The sequence below is a fragment of the Myxine glutinosa genome, chromosome 4, assembly GCF_964187855.1.
Source record: "Myxine glutinosa chromosome 4, kmMyxGlut1.1, whole genome shotgun sequence".
Taxonomy (NCBI): Eukaryota; Metazoa; Chordata; class Myxini; order Myxiniformes; family Myxinidae; genus Myxine; species Myxine glutinosa.
In genome coordinates this window covers 215,021,244-215,042,068 of record NC_136264.1, presented here as the reverse complement: position 1 = coordinate 215,042,068, position 20,825 = coordinate 215,021,244, and the positions used below count along the sequence as shown (strand labels likewise).

The 20,825-nt window shown below is 50.7% G+C and overlaps 1 protein-coding gene across 2 annotated transcripts in view; it reads right to left on the bottom strand.

Annotated features, from left to right (window-relative positions):
• Positions 1 to 20,825, bottom strand: part of LOC137425702 (uncharacterized) — a 75,279-nt gene that overhangs the window by 35,896 nt on the left and 18,558 nt on the right. Inside the window, exons 1-2 of one of the 2 annotated variants that reach the window (XM_068114398.2) lie at positions 5,942 to 6,072; positions 441 to 509 (exon numbers count right to left, since the gene is read on the bottom strand). In XM_068114398.2, the coding sequence (XP_067970499.2) occupies positions 441 to 509 (69 nt within the window). In that variant the 5' untranslated portion in view covers positions 5,942 to 6,072. Of the gene's footprint in view, positions 1 to 440; positions 510 to 5,941; positions 6,073 to 20,825 lie in introns of those variants that run through there. The other variant, XM_068114397.2, reaches the window with a different exon arrangement.

Here is a 20,825-nt window from a genome sequence, read left to right as displayed (position 1 = left end):
ACTCTTGTATAACTTTACGTTACATTTGATATTAGTGCTGAACTGGTCACTCTTGTGTAACGTTACATTACATATGATAGTAGTGCTGAACTGGTCACTCTTGTGTAACGTTACATTACATATGATAGTAGTGCTGACCTGATCACTCTTGTGTAACGTTACATTAAATATGATATTAGTGCTGACCTGATCACTCTTGTGTAACATTACGTTACATTTGATATTAGTGCTACGACTGGTTTTCGTGGATTGTGGCTCCTCAAAATTTAGGGTTTTATGGTTTATACATTTTCTAGAATAATTCAAACAACAGCCTGTGCTGCTCATGCTGCAATTGAAACAGTTCCCCGAGGCTAACAGTGTACCCATAAATCATCAAGCGTATGGCAAACTATGAGAGACTGCAAGCTTCCCCTCCTCAAAAAGGATGAACTACTCACCTCTTTTTCCAGTAAACGCTGCCGATGTAGATCTGCATTGTCCATCTTTCTTTGACCAGCTCGTCTCATCTACATTCAGGATCAATCAAGGGCATGTTAATATCCATTGCCAGGTCAACAATGCTTTCAAAATCATGAACATTGGAGTTACAACCTAATAAGGAGTGAGTACGGTACATGACAGGTCGAGTTAGGTTAAGGGGCCATTCAAAAATGACGTAATGCTTGGGGCTGTGGGGGGTAGATGAGTGGGAGGTGTATATGTCTCGACGTTACTGAGTATTATGGGGGATGCAGGGTGTTTACTGTGCCATTACATAATGCTGTCAACCAACGAGATGGTATTCATAAAATACTTACCCTGCACAGTCAACTTGTTGCGAGCCAACCCTTCTGTCTTTGAACATTTTTTTTTTCTTTGATCCAATATGGCTGCCAGACCACGTGAGCGATGACATCATAAATTTTTATTCTCGAATATAATTGTTGCATAGATCACACTCAATACATTTCAAACTGATCAGACTAAGCGTTGTCCCTGTCGAATTATGACGTCATAATTATGGCACCAATGACGGTTGTCGTTAACAACGGAGTTCTTTACAATGAGCCACGTTTCAATTTTTTCCATGCAGCGGTTTTGGACATAAAGAGGTGCAACATTTTCTGGTTTTTCCAAGATGGCGCCTGTACCACATGACCTATGACGTCATGATTATCATCAAAATATTCTACAGGAGGAGGTGCTCCTATGGTGAAAATTTCGTGCCCATCAGACCAACAGTTGCTGAGAAAAAAAAAATCACAATGATCGGATAAGTGTTGTACTTGTCGAATTATGACGTCATAATTAAGGAACCGATGATATCACCATCAACATATGTTATTCCCCATGGTGAGTACTTGACAATGAACCACGTTTCATTTTTTTTCCATTGAGCAGTTTGGGAGATATAGAGGTGTAACGTTTTTCCAAGATGGCGTTCATACCACGTGACCTATGACGTCATAATTAAGAATATAAATATTCTACAGGCGGAGGCGCATCTATGGTAAAATTACGTGTCAATTGGACCAACGGTTGCCGAGAAAATGAATTTTTAAAATGCAAACATGTACGACACATGGCACACGGCACACGTACGCACCTGAATGCTTAACCCTGCTTTTCACTTTGCAAGCGCAGGGAAATTACTAAACTGAACATCAAAAGAAACTTATCACTTTCCTTTTTTGAAATGTGCAGCTTTACAAACATGTTTCTTCAATTGTAATGGCTGATTATGTAACGGGAACTTCACTTCAATCACGTGGTTGAGCAACAATGGCATGCTTGAGTGGTTCTGTATAGGGATCTTCCCCTTTAAATAATGACCCTCATAATGAAATCCTTCAGTTCTCGTGGTTAGACATTCATTTACTGCTGTCTATAGTCACTCTAGAAGCTTCTGACAGGGAAAATAACAAGAAAATTCAGATGCCACGCCTGACATCTGAACAACGTTTAAGGGCAATTGGGATGCTTGAGGCTGGTGTAGGCCAGCGAACAATTGCCCAATGTCTTGGTTGCTCACAGCCTGCAATTTTCAACCTGGCCAGGCATTAAGGTGAAACTGGAACTGTGAATGATGGTCCACGAAGAGGAAGACCACGGGTAACCACCCCAAACCAAGACCGCCGGATTGTGCTGCAGCATCTTCGTGATCGTTTCCACCCTGCGACGCAAACAGCTGCAGTGACAAGAAGTCGCCACGACAACCGCATCAGTGTCTCTACTGTGCGGAGGCGCTTGAGAAGTCGGGGCCTGGTGGCAAGACGTCCTCGCAGAGGTCCAGTGTTGAATGCAGTGCATTGGTGGAACAGACCAAGATGGTGTCTGCAGCATCGCCGCTGGACACAGCAACAGTGGAGTGGAGTCTTCTTCGGCGATGAGTCCAGATTTTGCCTCCATGCTGCTGATGGGCGTCAACGGGTATGGCGCAGAGGAGGGGAAGGTATGCATCATGCTGTATTCGCCAGATCAATCGTTGGGGAGGACCCAGTGTGATGGTATGGGCCGGCATTTCCACCCGTTTCAGGACACCTCTGGTCGTCATCGAAGGCAATCTCACTAGTCAGCGTTATGTCAATGACGTTTTGAGACCTCATGTGCTGCCATTTCTCCAAGCTCATCCTGACATCACAGTTTTCCAGCAGGACAACGCTCGACCCCATGCTGCTCGCCTGAACACCAACTTCCTCCAGGAACAGGGTGTTGAAGTGATGCCTTGGATGCCTTATTCCCCTGACCTCAATCCCATTAAACATTTATGGGATGAGCTTGGTCGACGTCTTGCATAGAGGATATCAACGGCTGTCAATCGGCAAATGCTCATTCAAGGCTTGCAGGATGAGTGGCACAGACTTCCCCAGGACCGCACCAGACACCTGGTACAGAGCATGCCTGCATCACAGCTCAGGGAGGACAAACACTATATTGAGGACTGCTGTCATTCTGTCCTTGACTGTTAGTGTTAGGAGTGTTGTGCCAGACCGACGTGGTCACTGGATGTACCGGACCGACGTGGTCACTGGATGTACCGGACCGACGTAGTCACTGGATGTGTCGGACCGACGTGGTCACTGGATGTGCCGGACCGACGTGGTCACTGGATGTGCCGGACCGACGTGGTCACTGGATGTGCCGGACCGACGTGGTCACTGGATGTGTCGGACCGACGTGGTCACTGGATGTGCCAGACCGACGTGGTCATTGGATGTGCCAGACCGCCGTGGTCACTGGATGTGCCGACCGACGTGGTCACTGGATGTGCCGGACCGACGTGGTCACTGGATGTGCCGGACTGATGTGGTCACTGGATGTGCCGGACCGACGTGGTCACTGGATGTGCCGGACCGACGTGGTCACTGGATGTGCCGGACCGACGTGGTCACTGGATGTGCCGGACTGATGTGGTCACTGGATGTGCCGGACCGACGTGGTCACTGGATGTGCCGGACTGATGTGGTCACTGGATGTGCCAGACCGACGTGGTCACTGGATGTGCCAGACCGATGTGGTCACTGGATGTGCCAGACCGACGTGGTCACTGGATGTGCCAGACCGATGTGGTCACTGGATGTGCCAGACCGACGTGGTCACTGGATGTGCCGGACTGATGTGGTCACTGGATGTGCCGGACCGACGTGGTCACTGGATGTGCCGGACCGACGTGGTCACTGGATGTGCCGGACCGACGTGGTCACTGGATGTGCCGGACCGACGTGGTCACTGGATGTGCCGGACCGACGTGGTCACTGGATGTGCCAGACCGATGTGGTCACTGGATGTGCCGGACTGATGTGGTCACTGGATGTGCCGGACCGATGTGGTCACTGGATGTGCCAGACCGACGTGGTCACTGGATGTGCCGGACTGATGTGGTCACTGGATGTGCCGGACCGATGTGGTCACTGGATGTGCCAGACCGACGTGGTCACTGGATGTGCCAGACCGATGTGGTCACTGGATGTGCCAGACCGACGTGGTCACTGGATGTGCCGGACTGATGTGGTCACTGGATGTGCCGGACCGACGTGGTCACTGGATGTGCCGGACCGACGTGGTCACTGGATGTGCCGGACCGACGTGGTCACTGGATGTGCCGGACCGACGTGGTCACTGGATGTGCCGGACCGACGTGGTCACTGGATGTGCCAGACCGACGTGGTCACTGGATGTGCCGGACCGACGTGGTCACTGGATGTGCCGGACCGACGTGGTCACTGGATGTGCCAGACCGACGTGGTCACTGGATGTGCCGGACTGATGTGGTCACTGGATGTGCCGGACCGATGTGGTCACTGGATGTGCCAGACCGACGTGGTCACTGGATGTGCCAGACCGATGTGGTCACTGGATGTGCCGGACCGACGTGGTCACTGGATGTGCCAGACCGACGTGGTCACTGGATGTGCCGGACCGACGTGGTCACTGGATGTGCCGGACCGACGTGGTCACTGGATGTGCCGGACCGACGTGGTCACTGGATGTGCCAGACCGACGTGGTCACTGGATGTGCCGGACTGATGTGGTCACTGGATGTGCCGGACCGATGTGGTCACTGGATGTGCCGGACCGACGTGGTCACTGGATGTGCCGGACCGACGTGGTCACTGGATGTGCCAGACCGATGTGGTCACTGGATGTGCCGGACTGATGTGGTCACTGGATGTGCCGGACCGATGTGGTCACTGGATGTGCCAGACCGACGTGGTCACTGGATGTGCCGGACTGATGTGGTCACTGGATGTGCCGGACCGATGTGGTCACTGGATGTGCCAGACCGACGTGGTCACTGGATGTGCCAGACCGATGTGGTCACTGGATGTGCCAGACCGACGTGGTCACTGGATGTGCCGGACTGATGTGGTCACTGGATGTGCCGGACCGACGTGGTCACTGGATGTGCCGGACCGACGTGGTCACTGGATGTGCCGGACCGACGTGGTCACTGGATGTGCCGGACCGACGTGGTCACTGGATGTGCCGGACCGACGTGGTCACTGGATGTGCCAGACCGACGTGGTCACTGGATGTGCCGGACCGACGTGGTCACTGGATGTGCCGGACCGACGTGGTCACTGGATGTGCCAGACCGACGTGGTCACTGGATGTGCCGGACTGATGTGGTCACTGGATGTGCCGGACCGATGTGGTCACTGGATGTGCCAGACCGACGTGGTCACTGGATGTGCCAGACCGATGTGGTCACTGGATGTGCCGGACCGACGTGGTCACTGGATGTGCCAGACCGACGTGGTCACTGGATGTGCCGGACCGACGTGGTCACTGGATGTGCCGGACCGACGTGGTCACTGGATGTGCCGGACCGACGTGGTCACTGGATGTGCCAGACCGACGTGGTCACTGGATGTGCCGGACTGATGTGGTCACTGGATGTGCCGGACCGACGTGGTCACTGGATGTGCCAGACCGACGTGGTCACTGGATGTGCCAGACCGATGTGGTCACTGGATGTGCCGGACCGACGTGGTCACTGGATGTGCCGGACCGACGTGGTCACTGGATGTGCCGGACCGACGTGGTCACTGGATGTGCCGGACCGACGTGGTCACTGGATGTGCCGGACCGACGTGGTCACTGGATGTGCCGGACCGACGTGGTCACTGGATGTGCCGGACTGATGATGTGGTCACTGTTTTTTGGTTACTGTTTGTCGAGGAAACCGATTCGACCTTATTTAGACGATTCGTTAGCTTATTTTAGCCGCAAATAGTCTTTGAAACCGACCTAACTAACAGTATTTCTGCTCTATTTCCTTCGTTGTTTGTCAGATTTGACGTTTCAACCACTTTCTGTACTCACACTGTGATATTCCACAGCAATCCCCTTCACACTGATATGATGTTTTAATTTGTATTTCAAGTCAAACATGAAAACCTTAATTGTAATTGTAACCCGAACAGCACGGAAACCACAGGAGTTTTCGATTCCCGACCTTTTATGGCGCTCAGATCTTGACCCGTCCTCAGGGTAGCATTTGAGGTTCGGCCTACCAACTTTCACGGTTCTAGCTGAAATAATAACGGTCAACGGATATGAAAGGCATCATCTTAGCCAATCAGGAGTGAGATATAACAGCTGATTTTTCATTTATTTTTCAAAACACGTAAATACACACTCAACTTGTTGGTATGAATGTCCAAATAATCGTCCTTTTCATGTTTACAAGTACAACGATGTAAAGTATGTTACTTTGTTTATTAAACATGTTTTTTTCAACATGGTTTAAAAAGATCGCTCCAGGCAGTGTATAAGTTGATGACTCATTCCCAGTTTATTGTTACATTCTAAAACCTCATTATTACTATACAGAAAATGTACCTTGTTCTTGTGTAGCACTTAAAACTAAAGCGTTCATAGCGTTTAAAGTTGACATTTAATGTTTAGTTTTAAAGCGATTTAACGAATCTTTGAAAGAACAGAATGCGTTTTGTTATACTTCAAACAAGCGTTACGCCTAGGTCCCCCGTCGGGGAAGTGATGTGAGTTGACAAAGTGGAACACGCAGAAAACATGCTATGATATTGTGGCGGACACAAAAGCCCACTGGCGTGGTGACATCATTCCGCGCACCAAGTGGGCGGTGGCCACGCCCGAGGGGTAGGCGTGGCCTCATGATATACACCGGGCGCGCAGCCCGGAGCGCGCCAGGCGCCAGTGTTACAGTGAGCTCCTGAAATAAAGACGCTGATAAGTTACCGCTTGTCTGCTTCCTCCTTGCTCGCAAGCAGCGCGCGTAACGCCGCGCTTTACTGGTGACCCCCTTGACGTTGGATCTGCCGGAGCGATCCTTCCACACGCGACGCCATTGCCATGGCCAACTTCATCAAACTTCCCGAATTTTGGGAGGCTCAGGCCGAAGTCTGGTTCGTCCAGGCCGAAGCCCAATTTTAGCTTCGGCGCCTCACCGGCGATGACACGCGCTATTGCCACGTCGTCGCCTCCCTCGGGCCCGGCACGGCCGCTCGAGTTGTGTCCGTCCTTCGCCACCCACCGGACGGCCACAAGTACGAGGCACTCAAGCGGCTACTCCTAGCCACGTTCGGCCTCACGGACGACGCACGGGCCGACCGCCTCCTGGATCTCCCCGAGCTCGGTGACACGCGCCCGTCGGTCCGAATGGACCATATGCTGTCACTGTTGGGCGACGAAGCCCCCGGATTCTCTATTCCGGGCGCTTTTCCGTCGCCAACTTCCAGCGCAGGTTCCCCTCGCGTTGGCCGGGACCGGGCTAACGGAACCCCGAGCATTGGCAGCCGAGGCGGACAAGTACTTCGCCGCTTCGGACACGCGGGCGAGAGTCGGCGTGGCCGTCACGGCCCTCGTGGCTGATGCTGCTGATGCTGCTGCTGATGCTGCTGATCCACAGCATCAGCTTATACAGCATACGCAGCATGCTGATACGCACCTCGTGACCGCCGCCACGCCCCGCCCACCGCCGCGGCGAAAACCGCCACCGCGGGGAAACCCGCCAACTCCACCAGCCTGGCGGAGCCAGCCGCGCTCCTCCAGCTCCACCACCTGGTGCTGGTTCCACGCCAAGTTCGGCCACGAAGCTCGGCAGTGTCATCCGCCATGCTCCTTCAACAGGTCGGGAAACGCCTGGGCCGGCGCTCAATAGTGGCGATGAGCGCCGGCCGTTCGAGCAGCCTGCTGTTCATAACGGACACCTTCTCCGGGCGCCGTTACCTGTGCGACACGGGAGCGCAGGTGAGTGTCGTTCCCGCCGGCACGTCAGACAAGCACGCCGCGGGTGGGGGCCCCGCGCTGCTTGCCGCGAACGGGACGCCCATCCGTACGTACGGAAAACACTGCCTCTCTCTGCGGTTCGGAGGGCAAGTTTTCCGATGGACGTTCGTCACCGCCGACGTGCCCATGGCACTGCTTGGCGCGGACATCCTGTGCGCTAATGGGCTCCTGGTCGACGTCAAGCGCAGACGTCTTGTCCAGGCCGAGACGTTCAGCTCGCTCGCTTGTGCGTTGCCCAGCTCAACGAGCGGCTTGCCAAGCGGCTTGCCGAACGGTTCGGTTCCGGCCACGTTGGTCTGTACGCTTCCGGCAGCGGACGCATTCACCCGCCTCCTCGCCGGCTTCCCGGCCCTCACGCGGCCCACCTTCTCGGCGGGGGCCGTCAAGCACGGGGTGGCCCATCACATCCCCACCGTCGGGCCACCGGTCTACGCCCGGGCACGCCGCCTCGAGCCGACGAAGCTGGCGGTGGCAAAAGCGGTGTTCGCTACCCTGGAGCGACTCGGCATCGTTCGGCGCTCAGAGAGCGCTTGGGCGTCGCCGCTGCACATCGTGCCGAAGCCCGGCGGGGGATAGCGACCGTGCGGGGACTATCGCCGTCTCAATGACGCCACGACTCCCGACCGCTACCCCGTCCCCCACATTCAGGACTTTTCCGCCCGTTTGGCGGGCATGTCCTTCTTCTCGAAGGTGGACCTCATACGCGGCTACCATCAGGTCCCCGTCAGGCCGGAGGACGTCCCGAAGACGGCGGTCATCACGCCATTCGGACTCTTCGAGTTCCTGCGCATGCCCTTCGGTCTGAAGAATGCGGCTCAGGCGTTCCAGCGACTGATGGACAGCGTCCGGCGTGACTTGGATTTTGTCTACATCTACCTGGACGATATCCTCGTCGCCAGCGTGTCCCGCGAAGAGCACCTACGCCACCTCCGCACGCTCTTCGAACGCCTGGGCCAGCATGGCCTGATTGTGAACCCCACAAAGTGCCGGTTCGGCGCCACCATAATCGATTTTCTGGGGCACCGTGTCACCAGGCACGGAGCCGTCCCCCTGCCGGCCAAGGTGGAGGCGGTGAAAGGGTTTCCGCGCCCCCGCACGATCAGAGGGCTACAGGAGTTCCTGGGCATGGTGAACTTTTACCATCGGTTCCTGCCCCGTATCGCCCAGCTCCTGCGCCCCCTGCACGAAGCTCTCCGAGGTAAGCCGGGCAAAGGCGATGTTACCTGGACCGAGCAGATGGACACGGCGTTCACGGGCGCGAAGCTCGCCTTGGCTAACGCCACCATGCTCGCGCACCCGGCGCCCGATGCACCGATCGCCCTCACCACCGATGCCTCGGACTACGCGGTGGGCGCGGTGCACGAGCAATGGGTGCGTGGAGCTTGGCAACCGCTAGCGTTCTTTAGCCGGCAGCTTCGCCCGCCCGAACGCCGTTACAGTACCTTCGACCGCGAGTTGCTCGGGCTTCACTTGGCGGTCAGGCACTTCCGCCATCTGCTCGAGGGCCGTGCGTTCACTGCCTTCGTCGACCACAAGCCGCTGATCTTCGCGATGGGCAAGGTCACCGAGCCGTGGTCGGCCCGGCAGCAGCGTCACCTCTCGGCCGTGTCCGAGTACATGACGGACATCCAGCATGTCGCGGGAAGGACAACCCGGTGGCGGATTGCCTTTCCCGGGCTGTCGCCCACGCAGTCCACCTCGGCATCGACTATGCCCGGATGGCAGCGGACCAGGCCGCTGACCCCGACGTCCAGGCCTTGCAGACCGCAGTCACGGGCCTCCGCGTCACCGAGGTGGCATTCGACGGCGCGGGCGCGGCCCTCTTGTGCGACGTCTCCCTCGGGCGTCCTCGCCCCATCGTGCCCGCGGGCTGGCAGCGCCAGGTGTTTGACGCCATCCACGGCCTGTCCCACCCGGGCGTGAGGGCCTCCCAAAGGCTGATCGCCGACAAGTTCGTCTGGCATGGCCTCAGGAAGGCCGTCCGCGGCTGGGCCAGGACGTGCCTCGCGTGCCAGCGCGCCAAAGTGCACCGGCACACCCAGGCCCCGTTGGCCCCATTCACGGTGCCGGAACGCCGGTTTGACCACGTCCACGTGGACCTGGTGGGACCTCTGCCCCCCTCGCGGGGTTTCACCTACGTCCTCACCATGGTGGACCGCACCACCCGGTGGCCGGATGCCGTGCCCTTGGCGTCGACAACGGCGGCCGATGTCGCGCAGGCTTTCATCGCCACCTGGGTCGCCCGGTTCGGCGCCCCCTCAGACATCTCGTCCGACCGCGGCCCCCAGTTCACCTCGGAGCTCTGGGGGGCGGTCGCGCAGGGGCTCGGGGTCCGGCTGCACAGAACCACGGCCTACCACCCCCAGGCTAACGGCCTGTGTGAGCGATTTCACCGCTCATTGAAGGCCGCGCTCCGGGCCACCCTCCGCGACGGCGGCTGGGTCGACAGGCTCCCCTGGGTCCTGCTGGGCCTCCGGACGGCGCCCAAGGAGGACCTGCGCGCATCAGCGGCGGAGTTGGTCTTCGGGCAACCGCTGCGGGTGCCGGGCGAGTTCCTCCCCGACTCCACGGCACCATGGTCCGCGGCACAGCAGCGCTCCGCTCTGCAAGAGACCGCCCAGAGGTTCGCCCCGGTGCCAACGGCATGCCACGGGCACCCACCGACGCACGTCGCCCCGGAGCTTCGCACGGCGGAGTACGTCTTCGTCCGCCACGATGCCCACCGGACACCACTGCGGCCCCCGTACGACGGGCCTTTCCGCATGCTGGAGACCGGGGCGAAGCACTTCACCCTGGACATCGGCGGTACTCCTGACCACGTTTCGGTAGACCGCCTCAAGCCGGCCCACCTCGACGTGGACCATCCACCGCCAGTGGCCCGACCCCCACGTCGGGGCCGCCCCCCTGCGGGCGGACCCCCGGCACCGCCCAGCCCCGCCGCCCCCCGGTCCTGCACCCATCCCAGGGGCAGCCAGGGGCATCCCACCTGGCATCCCTGCACCCCGGACGCCGCCGATCGCCAGGGGGCGCTTCGGCCGGGTCATTCGTCTGCCCTGCAAACTGGCCCTCCAGGTGCGCGGGAATTCTGGGGGGGGGGGGGCACGTGTGGCGGACACAAAAGCCCACTGGTGTGGTGACATCATTCCGCGCACCAAGTTGGCGGTGGCCACGCCCGAGGGGTAGGCGTGGCCTCATGATATACACCGGGCGCGCAGCCCGGAGCGCGCCAGTGTTACAGTGAGCTCCTGAAATAAAGACGCTTATAAGTTACCGCTTGTCCACTTCCTCCTTGCTCGCAAGCAGCGCGCGTAACGCCGCGCTTTAATATGATATTTCGCTCACAGGGTTCAGACAAACATGGGGGCGGCCATCTTGGATTTTGACGTGGAGACCCAATTTTCAATAGCGTTCTTCCTTATGCCTAGATGCACCCACACACCAGAAGGTACTTCGCTCATTTTTCAAGATATTTCTCTCACAAGGTTCAGACATATACAGACTTGGCATTTAATATGGAATATTTTTTTTGTGGGGGTGAACTTACTTTTCAAGATGTCTTAGAACCAAATGTTCATTGGAATTATGTTGAAATTATTCTAGATTTTGTTAATGTGACCTTTAAAAGAAACAAAAACCACATTTGACATTTCGAAACAAATAAATTGATCCTTGAAAGTGATGTAAACTGATATCGAACTCAATTCATGGACAGTACTGTGTTAAACTTCTGTACGTTTTCCAGAAGTATCTCTTTATTTTGCACATTAGCCCAAATTTTTTTAAACAAAAACAAAGGTTAAATTACGACTGGGATTACGGACAGTAAAATTAAAGTTCAGTACTTCGTGTAACCCCCACGAGCATTCAAGAGAACACGTACACGTCGAGGCATGCTGTTCACGAGATTTGCCAAGGTTTGGACAGGAATCGCTTGCCATGCAGTGACAATAGCCTGCTGCAATTCACGCACAGAGGTCGGCTGCTGGTCCAAGTGGTCGATTTGATGCGTTAATTCTGCCCACAAGTTCTCTATCGGATTCATATCCGGGGACGTGGCAGGCCACTCCATATGCTCTACACCATGGTCAGCAAGAAAGTGTTGGATCATGCGAGCATGATGAGGCCGTGCATTGTCATCTTGGAAGACAAAGTTTCCTCAAAAGGCTGCATGAGCAAATGGAAGCAATGTTTCTTCCAGAATGGCCCTGTACTTGAACTGGTTCAGGTTTCCATTCAGAACAACCAGGTCAGTTTTGCCCCCTGCATGAAAAGCAGCCCAAACGGTCACCCCACCAACTCCAGCTTGTACTCTTGGCACTATACAATCTTTGTTGTAGGCTTCATGCACTTGTCTGCACACTCGGACGTGGCCATCTTGACGATAGACCAGAAATCTAGACTCGTCACTGAAGAGCACGTAATTCCAGTGTCCTGGCTGCCATTGACGGTGCTCTCTGGCCCACTGCAATCGGCGCTGGTGGTGTTGTCTGGTCAGGCGTGGCTTTCTCAGGGGATGCCTGGCACGATAGCCTGCTTGAAACAGTCGTTGGTTGACTAGCCTTCTGGATACAGGCACATTTGTCAGTTGCTGCCACTCAGCCCTAAGCCGATTAGCTGACTTGGTACGGCCATTGCGGACTAACCGGTGCAGCTGGCGATCATCCCTCCTTGTGGTTCTGCGGGGATGTCCTGGCCTCGATATTGGAGTAGGGACACCCCTCTGAGCATTTCGTTTCAGGATCTTTGACACCTGACCTTGAGTGATGCCATACTGCCGAGCAATAGCACGCTGTTTCATGCCGTAATTTCGTAAAGCCACCACTCCATGACAAACAGCATTGTCGAGTTGACGGGCCATCTCCAGAGGAAGCGGCAATAACTTTTGGAGACATGCAGCAGTTGTTTTCCACTAATACAGAATGCAACAACCCTTGTATACCCGACTGTGAAGCCAATCATCAAATGCACCTGTCCGTACATTTTGCCACGCCACCTGTGATATACTCCTGTTGTTGACTTCTTGCTGCGACAGACAATCAGTGACATGGTTCTTTAAACAAATAAATCACCAAAGTGTAAAAGAAACTCACCAGATTGATATACTGAGTTAAGAAAGTAAACCCAAGTCAAGAAAAAAGAAATATTCCATATTAAATGCCAAGTCTGTATATGGTGGCGGCTGTCCTGGATTTTGACGTGGCGACCCACTTTACAATAGCGGTCTTCCTTATGTCGAGATACACCCACACACCAAATGCGTGCGTGCGGGCGTGCGTGCGTAAGCGAAGGACCGCATTCGAATTTGGTGTGTGGGTGCAACCCACGTCAAAATCCAAGATGGCCGCCGCCATGTATATGTCTGATGCCATGTATGTCTGAACCTTGTAACCTGCATATCTTGAAAAATAAGCAAAGTACCAACTTCTAATCTGGTGTGTGGGTGTATCTAGGCATAAGGAAGAAAGCTATTGAAAATTGGGTCGCCACGTCAAAATCCAAGATGGCCACCGCCATGTATATCTGAACCTTGTGAGATGAATATCTTGAAAAATAAGCGAAGTACCAACTTCTAATTTGGTGTGTGGGTGTATCTCGGCATAAGGACGAACGCTATTGAAAATTGGGTCGCCACGTCAAAATCCAAGATGGCCGCCACCATATATATATATATGTCTGAAACTTGTGAGCGAAATATCTCGAAAAATAAGCGAAGTACCAACGTCTAATCTGGTGTGTATGTGTGTGTGTGTGTGTGTGTGTGTGTGTGTGTGTGTGTGTGTGTGTGTGTGTGTGTGTGTGTGTGTGTGTGTGTGTGTGTATCTCGGCACAAGGAAGAACGCTGTTTAAAATCGGGTCGCCACGTCAAAATCCAAGATGACCGCCTCCATATTTGTCTGACCCTTGTGAGCGAAATATCATATCATAGCATGTTTTCTGCATGTTCCACTTTGTCAACTCACATCACTTCCCCGACGGGGGACCTAGGCGTAACGCTTGTTTTTCAAGATATTTCGCTCACAAGGTTCAGACATATATATGGTGGCGGCTGTCCTGGATTTTGACGTGGCGACCCACTTTACAATATCGGTCTTCCTTATGCCGAGATACACCCACACACCAAATTAGAAGTTGGTACTTCGCTTATCTTTCAAGATATTCTTCTCACAAGATTCAGACATACATGGCGGCGGCCATCTTGGATTTTGACGTGGCGACCCAAATTCTAAACAGCGTTCTTCCGTGTGCCTAGATACACCCACACACCAGATTAGAAGTTGGTACTTCGCTTATTTTTCGAGATATTTCGCTCACAAGGTTGACATATATATGGTGGCGGCCATCTTGGATTTTGATGTGGCAACCCAATTTTCAATAGCGTTCTTCCTTATGGCGAGATACACCCACACCTCAAATTAGAAGTTGATACTTCGCTTATTTTTCAAGATATTCATCTCACAAGGTTCGGACATACATGGCGGCGGCCATCTTGGATTTTGACATGGCGACCCAATTTTCAATAGCGTTCTTCCTTATGCCTCGATACACCCACACACCAGATTAGAAGTTGGTACTTAATTTATTTTTCAAGATATTTCGCTCACAAGGGTCAGACATATATATGGTGGCGGCCATCTTGGATTTTGACGTGGCGACCCAATTTTCAATAGCCTTCTTCCTTATGCCTAGATACACCCACACACCAGATTAGAAGTTGGTACTTCGCTTATTTTTCAGGATATGCAGGTTACAAGGTTCAGACATACATGGCATCAGACATACATGGCGGCGGCCATCTTGGATTTTGACGTGGGTTGCACCCACACACCAAATTCGAATGCGGTCCTTCGCTTACGCACGCATGCACGCCCCCACGCACGCACGCATGCACGCACGGGCGGACGGACACACGGACGGAGGGGAAAGCCATAGTCCCCCTTTCGCTCCGCTGAGCGACGGGGGACAATAAAAGTAGTAACTAGAACGGGCACTCGGTAGAGCGCATACCTTCGCCGCAGCTACTTTTGTTGCCAAAATAAAATTTTTGAGGTTGAAATGATCGCGGGAGATTGCGTTATAGTGATGACGTCCTGGATGGACATCTTCTTCTTCAGTCGCGCATAACTTTGAGTGAAATACGATCGAGTTAAAAATAGTCAGAATTTGAGCAAATCTGTTTCATTCGTTTGTTAATATGCCTCATCTATTGTCAAATCTGCAATTATAATTTTTTTTGAGGTTGAAATGATCGCGGGAGATCGCGTTATAGTGATGACGTCCTGGATGGACATCTTCTTCTTCAGTCGCTCATAACTTTGAGTGAAATACGATCGAGTTAAAAATAGTCAGAATTTGAGCAAATCTGTTTCCCAAAATCTAATCAAATGTGTCCCGTATAATAACCAATCATCCCACCAAATTTCATGCAATTCGGTTGAATACTTTTTGAGTTATGCGATTAACATACACACACACAGACATACAAATAAATACACAGCGATCAAAACATAACCTTCCGCTTTTGCGAAGGTAATTAGATAAGTTTGAATAAGGATATTGCATTGCTGTGTTGACTAAATGTCTGGACACAACTTTGAGGTTCTGGGTCCATTGATGTTGAGTAATCTACTGATGTCGACCTGCAGTCAGGATTATGGATCCGCCATTTGGAGAGCTTCTGGGCTGAAAGGATCGAAACCTCGATGAAAAATGATGCCAGGCTGATGATCTGGCCAGTTGGAAAACTAGTCAATTGCTTATAGGTTAAGGTTATAACTTCAAATGTAGAATATTCCTGCTGGTCGTCCGCTCCACAAAGCACCACGATCTCTCAGGCTCACTTGGCATGGCACACAGCCGTCACGAAACCACGAGCCAAGAGTCCACAAGCTGCGACCGCCAATGTCAGGATCAAGAGCGAGGAAGAGAAGAGGAGCACGAACTGTGACCGTCCACCATGCAGCCAGTACCAAGAGAAAGAAAATGCGACTGTTTGCTTTAGATGTCGGGACCAAGAGGATAAAACTGTGGCTGCTCGTCGTCAAAACCCAGACCAAGAGGATAAAATGGCAGTCCTCCCGCAATGAATGTCCCAACGCAAGAGAAAGGAATTTGGCGGTCCTCAACCTTTTTGTTCCCCGGTCTCGAACGACGTCCGCGCGCGCTCCAATCAAAGAGTCCATCGTAGCAGTCCATCGCCATGACCAATCATCACCTCTCGGGGGCGGGTCCCCCACGGCCCTGCGGGCTTGGTGTTGCGATCACTCGGCTGGCGGCAGCGTTTAGATGTCTGAATCCGGTCACTTGTTATGGGGTTTATGTTAGGTGTGGAGTGCATGGCTGGTGTGGTGTGTGTTATAAGGAACAAGCATTCTGAGTATTGCGCTGCAATTCATGTCCCCTACCAAAGTTCAAAGTGCCATAACTTTGTCAAAAACGATTGAATATGCAAATTTATGCACGGTTGATGCTGGTTTTCAAACTTGATCTGAGGTATGCTGAGACACGTGTGTCACGCCTCGCCTCATAGATAAGCCCGCAAGGTCGCTCTGTGGAGCGACCTGCACGTATTGCACTGTGTGAATTATATAAATTATTACCAACTCACGGTCTGAGGTACTAGCGATTCAAGAGATATCCATTTTTTAAAATATTTTCGTTTAATTAACGATATCTGCCAAACCACGTGCCCTATCGCAAATTCCAAAAGGACATTTTAGTAGACTGGTATGCTGAACAGATTTGTGAAGTTTCCCCTCGATTGGATCAAAAATAAGGGAGGAGCTCGGTTTTAAAGGTTCATGCTTAAAAACGTCATAACTCTGAAACCATCAGTAATTTATTATATTTTCCGGTTCAGGATCAATGATCGATGTGTATATATATGTTGCTCGGCTTGGCTCCGCCCCTCCGGAAAGCGCGTGCTGTGCCGCGCTGTTGACATTCGCGAGACGAGGCTGAGGACGCGAAGTGCGGCTTGAGGAGAACTCTAGAATAAACAAGAGATATCCATTTTAAAAATATTTTCATTTAATTAACGATATCTGCCAAACCACGTGCCCTATCGCAAATTCCAAAAGGACATTTTAGTAGATTGACATGCTGAACAGATCTGTGAAGTTTCCCCTCGATTGGATCAAAAATGAGGGAGGGGCTCGGTTTTAAAGGTTCATGTTTAAAAACATCATAACTCTGAAACCATGTGACGCATGACGTCATGCTCGGTGACTTTTCTGTTCGTCATGGGTATGCGATTCTGCCTACAAAGTTTGGCCTCGATCTGTTCAGCCGTTGCAGAGAAAAAGGGGTTTCGTGTTTTCACGAAAAACAATATGGCGGCCGAACCACGTGACCTGTGACATCATAATTACCATTCAAATATTCTACAGACCGAGTCCATCATATGGTGAAAATTTTATCTCAATCGGTCCTATTATTGCAGAGAAATTGGTTTTTAAAGGAAATTAAAACATAAAATGGCACTGAGTTAAGGATCATCAGAATTATCAGAATTCCCAAAGTTCAAAGTGCCATAACTGTCAAAAATGATCGAAACGTCGTGAAGTTCGAACTTGACCTGTAACCTATCATGAGGAAACCATGTGCCAAGTTTGAAATCATTAGCATTAAGCGTTTAGAAAAAAAGTCCGGAAAACTGTTATTTGCGTGACGGACTGACAGACTGACGGACGGAGGGACGGCGTGCAAACCTATTGTCCCCTCCGGTGTACACCGGTAGGGGACTAATAAGGGGGAAAACCACAGAGGAAACTACACACAGGGAATTACACTTATAACTCACCTAATTAACATAGCTCCACCCGTCGCCATGGAGACAAATATACGACCTGATGCGACATCCGGCCTAACGGATTCCCTACTTAGTCACTGGAGGTTCTTATTCTTCGTCATGACATTCGGAGCACACTACCCTATACAATCCTACCTGGACTAAGGGATTTCATTGGTACCCCCCACAAACGTAACAATAGCTTTTACAAGTACTTACAAGTACATAGTAGATCTATGTATGTGTGTTTGTATCGGTGCATTTACATGTACATGTGTATGTATATGTATGTGTTTACGTAAATATATGTGTGTGTGTGTGTGTGTGTGTGTGTGTGTGTGTGTGTGTGTGTGTGTGTGTGTGTGTGTGCGCAGTATTGTTAATGTCCAGCTTCCTTCTTGTGACTTCAGTGCAGTAATTGGTCGTTATTTTGATTTTAGATCACATGCCATTACACAAAGGTAGGCCTTCGAGGTTCACATTTAATATCTCCAAAAATCTGGGAACGTCAGTTGAGTTATTTTTATTTTCTGCTGCAGCATTGTTCAAGTCTGTCCATTAATCCTTTATAATCACATGCTTCATGGTTGCATGGTTGAGTGTTTTGGCGAGAAACCAATTAAGCCTGGTTACTGTACGTGCTCATAAAAAAGTTTTACTGTGCACTTTTTATTTCTACTGTATCCTAAAAGTTTTACTGTACACTAAATTTTGCTGGACACGAGTTGGAATCGGGCCGAGTCCGAGTTTGTGGCATTCAGTCAGAGTCCTCAAAGTCGAGGTCTGAGTCCTCCAAAAAGAGGACTTGAGTCTTACATCACTGATACACATACACATACACACACACACACAAACGACCCGGGATTTGTCGACTCCCTTTATGCAATGTTATACCTGCAGGGAACCGAGCACCGTGAGATCCAGTAACGTGCCGAATACAGCAGCTTCATGGGAGACATTGGTGGCGGGAGGAGGAGGCGCCGGTGGCTTGATGGATTTTACCGACTCTAACCCTTCGAGGAGGACACACATGCATGCACAGGAAGGAGGGGGGGTTAAATTTGGTGGACCAGAGTGGGAGGAGGGCCTGAGATTTGGCGGACCCGAGTGGGAAGAGGGCCTGACATTTGGCGGGCCCGAGTGGGAAGAGGCCTGAGATTTGGCGGACACGAGTGGGAAGAGGGCCTGAGATTTGGCAGACCCCAGTGGGAGGAGGGCCTGAGATTTGGTGGACCTGAGTGGGAGGAGGGCCTGAGAAATATGAGGACCGGGTGCAATGATGCACGCATGCACGTGCATGGGTCGTGATTTGCACGTACGCATGCACGATTATGGTTTAAACACATCTTTAGCTTTGGTTTTGCTTTGGCATGTTTTGTTTTGCATGACATCATATGCTGTGTATTGTATGCACACATATTATTTTTATGCGTTATATACACAAAAATATTGTGCACATGTTGGATTGTATGCATACATGTTATATGTGACATGTTGTACAGTGATATGCCGTGTACACGCGTTTTGTGCATGACATATTACCGTATATACTCGAGTACAAGACGATCCCATGTATAAATCGACCCCAACTTTTTGCCGAAAAAGTTGGCTATTTTTCATATATCCCGTGTATAAGATTTTCATCTCCCGTGGCCCGTTTTTTACCCAACATATTTTCGAAGGAGCATGCTTTGCACGCGAGCCAACCAACAAGCAAGACTAGAAACATTGAGGAACGACGGCAATTTTCAATGAGTAGCCTATGCATGCCGCCATCATCCATGTTTTTATCTGGTCGTTTGTTTAGATCATATTGCATTACTGATTAGCGATCTGTGTACCGCTAGTGTGCACAGAACTAAACATGTCTAGGAATCACGAAACAGGACGTGGTGTCCGAATTATTTATCTTCATCTTATACTATCTCAATCATTATCCTGTTGTATATTTTATTGTACACCGCTACTTTCCTATGCCATCTCCAGGCATTGCAAATCGTCATTGCTGGGCACCGAAGGGGGCTCGGCAGTGACGCACGCTGAAAGAGAGTACTCAGTTTTCACTCTGGTTGTTTGTTTTCTTGTTTTCTTTCTTTCTTGTTTGTTTGTTTCTTTCTTGGTTGTCCGGGCGATATCTCAGCCATCCTTTGAGCTATGAAGCTGAAATTTCGGCACAGTAGTGAGCAAGTCCTTTGTCAAAAACGGTATTTTTTTTTTTTGATTAATCAATAAATTGAGGAGTTATTTAATTATTAGCGATTAATTAAGTACTTATTTAATTAATCAAATTTCCTTTCTCTTCTGACCATTAACTCAGGCACCTTTTGAGTTAGGAAGCTGATATTTGGACATGCCAATGACCAGGTGATTTGGCTGCAAAGGATATTTTTGATTTATTAATTAATCAATTAATCGATTAAGTATTTAATTATTCGATTAATGCCAAAAAAAATTTTTTTTTTAAGTTACAGATTCTGATGAAATAGTGGTAGTTTATGTGTTCTCTGACCAAATTGATTAATAATTTAATTTTTTAATGATTATTATTTATTTATTTTCATTATTAATCATTTATTTATTTTCTTTCTCATTTGGCCAATATCTCAGGCACCTTTTGAGCTGGGAAGCTAATATTTGGACATGAGTGACCAAGTGATGTGGCTATCAAGGATATTTTTGATTTATTGATTAATCATTTCATCTATTAATTATTTCTTGATTAATCGATTAATTATTTATTGAGTAATCAATTAATTATTTAATTTTTTATAAATGACTTATTTAATTAAATTTCTAAAAGATACATCTTCGGATGAAGCACTAGTGGTTTAGTTATGCGATTAGCCAATTGATTATGAAAATATTTTGTGATAATCTTTTATTGATTTTAATTATACAATTAATCAATCAATTAGTGTACACCTCTCCCTCCCAATGCAGCCTCAATGAGCTGCACTGCGGTATTGCCGGGAGCCGGAGACGCCCCGGCAATGCCGCGCTGCAGCATATTTAATTATTTGGCATGGGGCGGTGTACTTTGAATGTATGTGTACTTGTTTTCTTTCTTGCTTTCTTGTTTTTGTCCGGACGATATCTCAGCCATCCTTTGAGCTAGGAAGCTGAAATTTCGGCACAGTAGTGAGCAAGTCCTTTGTCAAAAACGGTATTTTTTGTTTTTTGATTAATCAATTAATTGAGGAGTTATTTAATTATTAGCGATTAATTAAGTACTTATTTAATTAATTAAATTTCCTTTCTCTTCTGACCATTAACTCAGGCACCT